This window comes from Heterocephalus glaber, unplaced genomic scaffold, assembly GCF_053883595.1.
Source record: "Heterocephalus glaber isolate CG9 unplaced genomic scaffold, H.glaber_assembly_v1.0 deba00001004, whole genome shotgun sequence".
NCBI lineage: Eukaryota > Metazoa > Chordata > Mammalia > Rodentia > Bathyergidae > Heterocephalus > Heterocephalus glaber.
In genome coordinates, this window is record NW_028258179.1 from 7,984,774 (window position 1) to 7,996,857 (window position 12,084).

At 45.9% G+C, this 12,084-nt stretch overlaps 1 protein-coding gene across 9 annotated transcripts in view; it reads left to right on the top strand.

The window, feature by feature from the left end:
- Agap1 (ArfGAP with GTPase domain, ankyrin repeat and PH domain 1) overlaps positions 1 to 12,084 on the top strand; it is a 483,149-nt gene that overhangs the window by 394,392 nt on the left and 76,673 nt on the right. For 5 of the 9 annotated variants that reach the window (XR_015450541.1, XM_004868376.4, XM_087209308.1 and 2 more), the window contains one exon: positions 9,756 to 9,830. The exons of the other annotated variants lie outside the window; for them this stretch is intronic. Coding sequence is in view for 4 of the 5 variants with exons in the window: in XM_004868376.4 (XP_004868433.1) it covers positions 9,756 to 9,830 (75 nt within the window). In the remaining variant the exon portion in view is untranslated. The remainder of the gene's footprint in view (positions 1 to 9,755; positions 9,831 to 12,084) is intronic. 9 annotated transcript variants of the gene reach the window in all.

Below are 12,084 nucleotides of genomic sequence, written 5' to 3' on the forward strand. Positions count from 1 at the left end.
AGCCGGTGCTACAAGTAGCCAAAACATTGCTCAAACAAGGTGCATTTTGGGCAGACAGGCATTGTAATCTGTTAAAGGAGAAAAATTAATTGCAAGGTGAGCAATTCCCAATGAAATACAAGGTGACAACACAGGATCCAGAAAAAAACTGGTGTTGATACATTGTTGCCTCCAAACAATATTAGCCAACAAATATAAAAGCCTGTCTCACAATCTTAGCATTTAGCATAGCATTCAAGTGGTTAACACGTTCCTGCAGGCTTGACCCACCCAATTGGACTGTCCCATGGCTGCCCTGTGGGACAGGCATGCATGTACCACTGGTGGTTCGTGTTAAGCGGCTCAGTAGCACACTGGCTATGGGCTGTGTATGCCACAGTGAGTGCTCAATTTGTCTTTAATTTGTAAAATTTAGTGAGTAGAAGAAATGATATATTGTGACTAGGCAGTAGTTCCCTCTCTGTTTGTATTCCAAGCTATAAAATATTCCTAGCCCTTAATTTGGCAGTATTCCTCCCAGCATTTTACACTATGGAAACAATTTAAATGAATGGGGAAAAATACCATGTTCTTGTCCAATGTGCTTGTTCCAGTGTTTTTAATAGCCTTTATTTTCTGGAAAAGTCTTAGACTTACAGAAAAATTGAGGAAATAGTAGAGTTCTTGTATGTTCATACATATGCAATATCTCCCCTTATTTACATCTTTCCTTAGTCAGGTACATATCTTATAATTAATGAAATAATTTTGATACATTATGAGTAAAGTCTGTACTTTAATCAGATTTCTTGAGGGGTTTTTTTTAGTTGCACTGTTTTGTTAGCACATGCTTTAAGGACATAATGATTATGTTCCTTATGTGGGGCTGGTACATGGGCATAACACATCCGTTCTCTTTTTAAATCCCCTCCCCCCGCACCCAGCCCTCCCTGTCTCTGCTCCCTGTTATCTGGGTTTAACCCGTTGCCTTTTTTCTGTCCCAGGACCCACATGACAGTCGGTTTGCCACATCTCCAGGCTCGGCTTGCCTGGCCTGTTGTCTCAGACCTCTGCAGTTTGGGTGACCCTGACAGCCTTGGGGACCACTCGCCAGGCCTCGTAATGGCTCCCCCTTGTGGAATCTGTCTGATCTCTTTCTCAGGATTCGCTGTGGATGAGGAGTTTGGGGGAAGCTGGCAGCCTGTCCAGGGCGTGCGCACTGTCACTGTGACCTGGGGCAGGGGGTGTTGGCCTCAGTCATCCAGTCTGCACTGCAGAGTATTCTGCCCACCCTGTCCTGAACTCTGTGGCTGGAAGTTGCATGAGAGCAGGGCATGTACAACTGGTCCTTGGGCAGAGTATCTTCATGGTTATTAGGAATTCCTCTGCAGAAGAGACTTTTCTCCACTTACTGATCTGCAGGGGCATGGGCGTTTACCTTATCCTGTAGGTTATGAGGCAACGCCACCGTGTTTTGTTGCCTGACTCCTCCACCTGTGGCCCCTGGCAGCCCCTCCTGCAGCTCTGTCTCCTCTGGACCTGTCCCATCTGTGTGGGTTTTCTCTGTTTCCTACTTCCTCATCTTCTAGTTCTCCAAGATCCTCCAGGCTGATATTGCGTCTTTCCTACCTCAGTCCAAGAGGCAGCCATTCCTCCAGGGACTGTTGGCTGTTTTTCTCTGAAAATGGTGTTCGCAGCCACAGTCTGGGGGCTGGGTGTGCACATGGCACTGGGTGTCATTGTTTCTGGGCAGGCAGAGCAAAGAAGTGTGTGTGTGTGTGTGTGTGTGTGTGTACACTATGCCTGTACACACACACATCTATTAAGTACTTTGGATAGCTAAGTATCTATGTAGGAAACAGATGATAGTATTCTTACTAGGATAAAATTAGAAATAATTAAATGGGGTTTTTTTGGTAACGGGGATAACTAAATGTTTTTAAATGGCCACAATTATGCTATACCACTCCACTGTAGAGGAACACTTGGAAACTGTAGTGACACAGCCCCTTACATTAAAAACCGTAGTACCAAAAAAAAAACCAAAAACCTGGGCATGGTAGCACATGCCTATAATCCCAGCACTTGGGAGGCTGAAGCAGGAAGATCGCTGTGAGTTTGAGGCCAGCCTGGGCTACATAGTGAGTTCAGGGCCAGCCTGAACTACATAGTGAGACCCTGTCTGGAAAAAATAAAATAAAAATAAAAAGTAGAACAAATGTATATCAGAGCTACATTTATAATGTGATAAATACGTATGGATATGCATAAAAGCTTTAAAGGGAAATGAAAATGATAGATTAGCCACAGTTTATTCCTAAGGTTAAGCTAATATGAAGTTAGCTTTGCTTCTGCAATAATATTGAATTAGTCTTCCAGTGTATCTTGCTTAACCCTGAGAGAAATTGGTGTATTTTACACTTGAATGTGTGAAATGATACATTTCTTATCATTTTGTGTCTCAGCACTACATGACCATTCCAGGCCCTCTGAGGATAGTAATGACCCTGTCTGATCATTGGCAGTAATGACAGAGCATGCTAAAGGGTTATGAAGTTCTGGTCAGAGCAGTTGTATGAGAAGAAACCTGTGTTTAAAGGAACACATTTCATTAACAGCAAGAAGAGCCGAAAGTTTAGAATTCTTCTCTTATTTTCCCTCTCTGATCTTTGCACTTAACTGACTGAATACCCTATATGTTATGGGTTCCATGGTTTCTCAGTCCACAAATGAGGATTCTTTGGGGAGTTTCTGGAGAAGTCCTTACATGGAAAAGGCAAAACTGCCTCTGGTGGACATCATGGCCGGCGAGAGGGGCCGTGACTGAGGGCACAGCCTGGGTGTATCATGTCACCCGCTGCTGGGGTCCTGGCCAGCTGCAAAGATGGCAGATCAAATGCTTCAACAAGGCGGTTGTTCTGCATCCAGTGATCACAGCCCCTCAATTACACCCCTGTGCCAGAGAGCGAGCAGCCGTCGTTAAATAATTACGCCTTTGATTAGTTGCTTTAACTGGCCCTTGCCTTTGAAATATGATAACACAATTTGGACTTTTATTAAAAAAGAGTTTTTATCTGGAATTGTTTTAAAAAGATTCTATTTTTAAGAAAATTTCAGAGAAAACCTGCAGTATATTCTGTTGGAGGAGATTGAGGAGAGAAAAAAGAAGAAAGGGAAGTGGGGGATGGAAGAAGAGATGAATGTTTCCCATTATCAGTCATTTCTGTGTCGGAAGGGGAGGTGTTCCCGGCTGGTCTCTCCCCCAGCCCCTCAGTGCCCCTGCCCCCCGCCAGCTGGATGACACGCAGAGCAACCAGCCCCGTGGCACAGGGGGCCTCCGGCTGCCCCAGACCCTGCTCCTGCTGGGTTGTGTGATCACAAGTCTCATATAGGGGATATTTTACCTATGTTCTTCAGCTTGGGAAGGCTGGCTTGCACTTCATTTGTTTTTCAAGTAGAATTCTGTTTGGGGTGTGTGTGGGGGTGTGGGGGTGTATTCAAGTTTGAATGCCAAGCATTCTATTCTGTAACGTGAAATGATTAGGGAACCTGTAGTAACACTGCATTCAGTTGAATACTTAGACCTGAAAGAGGCTGAGGATTCCTCCCAGTGCTCGTGGCCCCGGGATCATGATCCAGTTTCCATCCCACTCTTCTCATGGGCCCAGAATAGTGCAGCCAAGAGGTCACGGAGCCCCCGTTTCAGTCTCTGATAAGCCACGTTCCCAGAGAGCTCTTCCTTCTCAAAATGCACTGCTGTCCCAGATAAACAGGAGAGAAAAATTTCTGTGGTTTGCGGTTGTGTTTCTAATCTCTGAGAATGTGCCAGACTAAAAATCTACATTATGAACGCATCACAAAGGTAGATTTTGCTTAATCAGGCATCTTACTGTGAGCCCTGTCCACACTGTACTCGTGCTGCTGCTCTGAAATACCTGACCCTTTTGGGGTACACTTGAAACCTCCATCTTCAGCTCACTAAGTGTGTTTCTTGGCCGAAAAGCAAAGCAGCTCACTCCCTAATTGGAACTTCCGGTTTTACAGACACCCCAGAGTTTTTGCTTAGTTTGTATTTTCACTGTTTTCCGAGGTTAATGGCATTTCTTGTGCACTTGTTTTTTGGTTTTTGGGTTTTGGTTTTTAGGGTTTTTTTGGTGCCGAGGATCAAACTCGGGACCTTGTGCTTGCGAGGCCGGCCCCAGAACCACTGAGCTCAATCCCCGGCCCATCTTGTGCACTTGTATATGAGCCGCTGTGTAGAGGTGGTGGCAGTTTTCAGACCATGAGAACTCTCGAGGAGCAACCAATATTGGAACTGTATTTGTTGCCATGAGAGCCATTCTCAGTTCTGGCTGAAATCCTACAGTTCTCAGCAAAGTTAAAATCTTAAAATTTAGGATACTTACTTCACAAGTTTGCTTTAGTGGGATATTTTACATTCCATTTTTCTTGGGGAGGAGGGACTTCCAATTAGGAAGACTACTAGCCTTGAGACAGACTGATAAAGGGCAAGATATTTTGCTTCCTGAACATATATGCTTATATTTGCTTGGCCTCAGGCTTTGTTTAATCCTTTCAGAGGCCCTTTTGAGGGACGTTTCATCACGAGTCCTTCTCAGCAAGGTGTCATCTAGGAAGCAACTGTTGTGTCAGGCCCCTTCACAGCTGAAGCAGTGAGTTCACATAGAGTAAGAATCTTCTGGTTTGCATCTTATGAGGAAAAAATCCACCACCTTTTTATAAGAGAACAGAACATTTACAAAGTCCCGTTGGGCAAATGAACATTCAAGTGGCCAGCACAAAAGAAATCCCCGACCTCTAGCCTCACAATGCAATCGCCATGGACAAAAGATCATGGGACACCGGTCACACTGAACTGGAAACACAAACCCACAGTGGCATCGGCTCGGCCCACAGATCCTCCTGGGGATGAGCTTCCTGTGAAAAGTCCTAGTGCCGTGCTCAGCCACAGCCCGCTGAGGAGCCAAGCTGCTCCCCTCTGCACTCCTGGCATTTACACCGCTGCCATCCTTAAAAAGATGGGTGCACCCCTGAGGGGGTCCAGGACTCGCGCTATCTGACGAGGTGATCGCTTGACTTTTCCTAGAGGTACAGGTTTCCACCGCCTGTGTGAAGGGAGAGGGTTATTTGTTCCATCCTGAGATGAGACATTGTTAGAAATGAGTGACACACCCTTCAACCCAGCCCTGCCTCCGAGTAGGTACAAGGAGCCTCTTAGTCCTCATAATTGATTCTCAGGCCTGTAGCAGTCTCATGCAGCGGTTGCTGAGTCCACACCAAGGGTGTGATTCTAGCACACTCGCACAGCCAACACAGGGCCAGCCTCAGACACATGATGGTGGCATCGTTTTTTAATCAGCTATCTGAGGAACGTTTATCTAATCAGCAAAGAGTGCTGTCAAAAGAGGACCAGAGGTAACATTAATAAGCCTGTGGTTTCCTGGTACAGTGACAGAGCAAGAGCTTAGGATAAAGCCTGCTCGCTTGAGCATGCCAGTGGACTAAGGAATCTTTTTATTCCATGTGTAAGAAGCCAGTCGAAAGAGTCTTGCGTTGGAGATCTGCTCTCTGATAGGTTTTCCGGCATTCATATGCTGAAGTAAAATAAATTTTGCTTCATTTTAGAGAAACCAGTTTTCCAAAAAAAAGAGATTTTTTTCCTTTAGAAAGAAATGTCCCCATGTTGGCGCCAGAGTGTGAACTTTGGACTGAGGTTAAACACAAGACTCCCTTACAGATATTGCGCGCCCTCGTGGTTGCCCTAACCCATATGAAAAACTGTGGCTTCCAGAAACAAGGAGATGTGTAATCATTGGAAGTTGTTAACTCTAAATGATTCCAGCTACTCTAACTTGGTAGAAAGCCATAATTTGCACATTTTTTTTCCCTTTTCTCTCTGTCTTTCGAAAGATTGCGACTGTCTGTTAGTAATTATGAAAGTTGAGCATATTTGGCATACCTCGCTTGGCCACGCAGACAGAGTTCCTCGTTTGTCACCGTCAGGTGCCCTTGAGAAAGGGCCTGTGAGTTCAAGTTTGTGCCAGTCCTCTTCAGTAGACGGCTGACCCAGGGTGCTGTCCACCCTATCTGCCAACCTGGAGGCCCACGGTACAAAAATAACTGAATGACCAAACGTGAGCATTGCCACGCTTCCCCACACCAGTATGTAGGGTACCAGAGGGATTGCCTTAAAGATTCAGTGAGCCAGTACCTCGAGTGCCTGCAAGCAAGTACCAAGGGTCTGTAAGGAAAATCAACAATTCCATTCTTACATTACATAGCGGTACACTTTTGTCGTCCTAATTTGGGGGCTGCGTGTCTGTACTCTTTTTTTTTTTTTTTGGTACTGGGGATCGAACTCGGGTCCTTGTGCTTGCGAGGGCAGCAGCAGAACCACTGAGCTGAATCCCCGGCCTGCGTGTCTGTACTCTTAACCTAAGTTTTTCACAGTTTTGCTGCTCGTCATCCCTAGACGAGACATTCTGAGCAGTGCAGTGAGGGTTTTGTATCTCTCCACTTCAACTCCCGCCCTCTGCATTCGCTTGTCCCACCTCTCACTGCGATAACCCTGTAGCAGCCTTTTGCTTAACCCCGGTGCCCATTTCGGCACTGTGATGGGGCCCGTGTTGTCCTGCTCTGCTCCCTTTCCCCAAGCCCGCTGACTTCTCTGCTGACCCAGGTTAAAGTTGAGAAAGTTCGGTTTAGTTTGCAAGCTGGAGTGAAAAGAGATGGAGCCCACAGCTTTGCACCTGGGCTGGCAGTTTTAGTTTGCACCAGACCTGAAGTGCAGGTCATGGTCGTGGGATTTCATGTCTGTCAAGGTTCGGATCTGAGGGTTCAAATGTTGGAAGTGGTGCTGAACTGCAGCTGTTTAAGCAGAGTGAGGACCTGTGTACAGAAGAGGCTGCTGCTCACTCAGTAAGCAAAACTGTAGGATGGAAACACTAACAGAAAGCTCACACCCAGCTGCCTTTTCATTCCTTAGCAGGTGGGATTTTGATGTTAAAATAGTGTTTTTGTGGGATATAACATTAATGACAAGATCAAAATGTTACTCTGTATTCCTGAAAGTTTAAAAAAAACTTTAATTAAAATCACGGTTGCCCAGGAAGGTCTTTTGAGCTAGTCCCCTTGAGGTCCAAAGATGTCACAAACTGCCAAGGCCTGAGGCCAGGGGACAGTGCCATGGTGTGTAGTGGTCGGTGGCACAAGGCACCATCAGATGGGAGCGCTCCGGGTTCTGTTTGACAGAGTGTCCCTGGTTCCCCTGGAAGTGAAACCAGACAGAAGCATCAGACGTACCCTGAGATGTTATCGATGATAATATGATTGTATTTTCTCGCTGAGAAGCTTCCAAACAAGGCGACTTAGAGCAATCAATGCCCCAGGAGACAAATGCACATATCAGGACCTTGGTATCAGCCAGAAAATGGCCATTTGTTTAAGAAGAAGGAAAAGGCATGACATTTTACACATTAAAATTGATTATTTCATCAATAGGTTAATAGAAAACCAGGCTGCAAGTTCACTTCCTGCTTATACATCCCTACAGTAATGGGAGATCAGAGTATGAAAAATGCTAGGGATAAAGCAACCAGGGAAAGAGGTTTCCTGCATGTGAACACCCCTCCCTTCCAGAGGGGTACCCAGCCGGATTCTGCCTATTTATATGTAAATGTTTTAGAAAGAGGCAGAGGGGATCGCAGCCTGTGCTCAAACTGGAGGTAAAATCTGAAAACTCCGGAGCTTCAGCTGTTGGAAAGTCAAGCACATCCTTAATTCTACAGACACTCGATCACACACACCTGGAGAGCCTGGTGACGTTTCTAAAGAATTTGAAAACTGACCAGCCTGCTTTCCTTCATTATTAACAAACTGGATTTGCTCTGGACGGTACCCAAAGATCCTTTTGCCAGTGTGGTGTGTCCTGAGACAGACCAGACCCTCAGGTAGGACTTCACAGGTAGTTAGGAGACCGTGCAGATCCAGAAATGCAGGAAGCTTCTCCACTCTGGAACATCCAGTGCACGTCCATATATGGTGAAAGGAAGGCTTCCATCACCGGTAGGGATTACATTTCCTTATAAAGTGTCTGTTGATACTCAAACCATCAGGTAATTCTTGGGTGTTCAGTTATGACAACTTTTTATCATTTTTAAATCAAGAAACTAAGTCCCAGTTCATTTTTCCTCTGGTGGTTAATATAAGATTTGCATCCTGAGTATACAGTACTATATTTCAGAATTGTATTTGTTCTTTTTACAGGTAGGGTTTCTTGCATGTACTGTTTTCTGTTGTGGCTCCAAGGAAATCTAATGTGCACAAAGAAGCCCAGTGAGATTTGCTTTGGCAGCAGAACTTATCAGAGAGTCCTGGTCATCCCCCCAGTCACTTTCTGGCCACCAGAACTTGGTACAAACACAGAGCCTGAAACCAGGCTCTAAACCACACTTCTCAAGGTTGAGAATTTGTGCCACTGCAGCAGGCAAGGAAGAGTTAGCCGTCCTGAGGGACTGCGGTGGAGTTGGAGAGCCGACCATCGGCCAGGGCGCACCTCGCGGTGCCGAAGGGTCACCCTGGCTGCCAGTTCTGAGCATCACCAGCCCTGTGAGGTGTGAAGGGCTGCAGGGCCAGGTGACCACTTCTTCACTTCTCCCTTACATTAGTTATCCAAACAGAGCTCGATGGATGCTCCAACTGATTTCTCTTCCTGGATGTGAATGTTCAGAGACAGATGGCCCCGTGGTACCTTTCTGCAGGAGTGTGAGTGATTGTCACCGCTGCTGAGCCTGTCCATGTGTCTCCTGCGTGATGGGCCCATCCGTCCAGTCTTTTGATGTGTGGCTGCATCTTCAGCCCCTCAGGGGCCACTCTGTTTCCCTGTTTAGCTCTCCACAGTGTCTCCTGAAGGACTGAAGGAAATCCTTGTGTTGGCCTCTTCTGGGCCACAGGTGTTGGCATCCCTGAGCTGATGGTTGGGAGGGTGGAGGCCAGGCAGGGTGGAAAATGTGTCCCTGGAGACTGAGGTTCCATGTCACCCCAGCAGGTCACTGCTGCCAGCCTGAGGGGCCAGTGTCCTGTCCCCCTAGGTAACTAGGCTCCCTGCAGAGAGCCTGTGAAGCCATTTGTTCTTTGGGCTCCTAGGAGCTCCTTTCACAGCCTGCCATCCTCCCAGGGATGAAGGGTAGAGGCCTCCACCCGTTTACCACCCCAAGTTCTCCTGGGGCTTTGCTGCTGTGGGTACCACCCAGCTTGGAGTCTGCCTGGTGAAAACTGCTTCCTTTCCCGAGATAGCTCTCAGTTTTAGAGCCCTACCTTCTGCAAACCAAACTGCTACTGGCCAGTCTCTGGATTTGACATGCTCCTAATATTCTGCCTCGTGAAGAGCTCATGGCTCCTGGATCATAGCTCATTCAAAGGAGCCCACGGCCCCCAGGAAAAGGCCAGCGTTTGCCCTGCTTTGAGTAGCCACTGTTTGCAGAGGAGGCGCATGCATTTCTTTGCCTGGACACTTCTGTGATTTTGTGCAGACCCAGAGCACCACTGCCTTTCCGAGCCCCTCAGTATGGATGACAGGGGAGAGGCAGGCCAGGCCTGAGAGCCCCGCAGATGCCACCAGCTTCACGCGAACCCGAGGCTCGGAGATGACTTCATGTGCTACTTTGACATTTCTTTTCTCCCCTTTTTCATTTGTTTTCTTTTCCTTTTTGTTTTCTCTCTTCTCCCCCTTTCCCCTCTCTGCTGTCGGGATGCAGCCAAACGCAAAGCATGGAAACTAAACCGTGTTGGTAGCCTGCGAAATATATACAGCAGCAGCACCAACCCTGAAGGTAACGCCTCGCGCCTCACCACCTCCCTCCGTCCTCCGCTGCAGACGCAGAAAAGCGCCCGCCCGCCGCATGCTCCGCTATTGTGTTTGCAGACTCATGTTTGTGGTCTCCTCATCCTTCTGTTTGTGTGTTTTATTTTACCATTCATGTTCCTTTCAGCTTACTTAAATTTTGACCTTTCTCTCCCATCGTAGAGTAGTGATGTTTAAATTACTTCAGAAACCTATTTTCTCCTCTTTTTTCTTTTCCTTTATACATGTGGGCACTCAATGTAATATTTCCCAAGTTATTACAGTTTTTAAGAGTGTTAGTATCAGGTGTAATGATCTGTAGCCAAATACAATCGTGTGCCGTGACATTTAAGTAACAGTCTTAATTTGTTTTGTGGAAGCATTCTCTATAATGCTGGCTGCAGCTCTAATCCAGAGGCAGGCAGGCCCGGACCATTTGCATGGGCTGCTATTGCTTGTAAATTCAGTATATTGTTGTGTTTCTAAAGGTCGTCTGGTGCCAAAGTTCACAAATTGACTTGCAGTGCTGTTTTCACCGAAGACAGCCGTCATTGCTTTTGTATAATAGCAGATTGAATTTTTCCCCCACCTTCATTTGAACAACACAATTATAAATTGCCTTTTTTTATGATTACAAATGTCAAGGGTCAGAATTATTTTGATGCCAGGCAAGGGAAAAACCAGCACCATCAGCCAGAGTACATGGAAGGGAGGCTGGTGCATAGTGTGTGTGATGCAAAATAGGTCACAATCCAGCGAGCTCGGGATAATAGGGGGAAGTTTTTTTTCACTTAAGTGCAAGCCAAATGGGTCAAGTAATCGCGAGCTCATGCCCTAACACTAATTGACTTATTTGGGGATGATTATAACTGTAATATTTTTCTTAATGTCACTGTTTTCTGGGCTGTTGGTTTTAGCGATTGCCAAGCGGTGGCATTAAATCTCTTGTAAATTTTAAATTGCACACTATTTCTGTAAACAAGTCCCTTCTTCACATCCCAGTCATTAACCTTTGCTGATTTATATCACCGTCCTCTTTTTCTTCCTTTCACAATTATTCCTGTCTCGCTGCTGAAAACCCTGCTCTCAGCCAGGAAAAAAAAAATGAATTTGGAAAACAAAACTACATTTGCACGATGGCTTGTTAAAGAACTGTTTTCTGATCATAATTTTTTGTTGTTGTTCCTTAAGGGAAAATTGTCTGTTAAGATACCAGTGGAGCTTGACCCGTTGGTGTCTTTTCTCCAGCACAGAGAGAGAGAGAGAGAGAGAGAGAGAGACAGAGAGAGAGAGAGAGAGAGAGAGAGAGAGAGAGAGAGAGAGAGAGAAAGAAATAGGATTCAAGAAACAGTTCCATTCAGTATCATCGCATTCTGGAGGGTGTTAATGTACTCTGCTATTTTTTAAATGTTACTCTTTCAGCCCAGGGTGCATATCATTTCTCTTCCCTGTGTCCTTATCAAGTATGTGTTGCTTTTGTATGCGTGTGGATTTGTCACAACCAATTTATTTATTGACTTCTAGCCTTTAAAAACAAAGTTGTGAGGTCTGGTTTTAAATGCCGTTGAATACCAACCTGGGGGACAGTAGATGCAGGTTAGCCCCTCAGCCCGAGGGCAGGTAGCCCCCACCTGAGACCTGCTGGGGCCCTTCCGGAAGACACGGTGGGGCTGGCACAGGACTCCTAGCGCACAGCGTGACGTTTCTCAGGAGTGTTGGCTCCACAGCCTCACTGATCAGGTAACTCGCTGTGTCCCTCACTTGCTCTGCCTGCTCTGTAACCACTGGGCAGCTTGGGAAGCTGGAGCTTCCTTATCAGCAGCTACCACAAGGCAATCGTGCAGTTTCCAAAGTAAATAATAACTACAGAGCCAATTCCCCCTCATACATTCTCCCATTTTTCTCAGTCATAGTAAGTTTCTGTTCTGTGTTCATTTACATTTATAATTTTTCAGTTAAGCGACCTGATCATTCTTCATGTACTCTGGGTCTCTTTTAAGAGTAATATCTTTACACATACAATCTCATTTCATACAACTTTTAATAGCATATTACAGAATTCATATAATTACATACCTCATCGAAATCCCTTTCTGACTTCTAGCCTTGTGATGTAAGATGTTATCCCTTATTCACTGTCTATAAAAGAGTTCTTTATGAACATTTGTTTGCTGAGCATTCAGATTTGTGTTAGAACCTGAGGCCTGGAGTCAGCACTAAATATTCCCTTCCTGAAATACAGT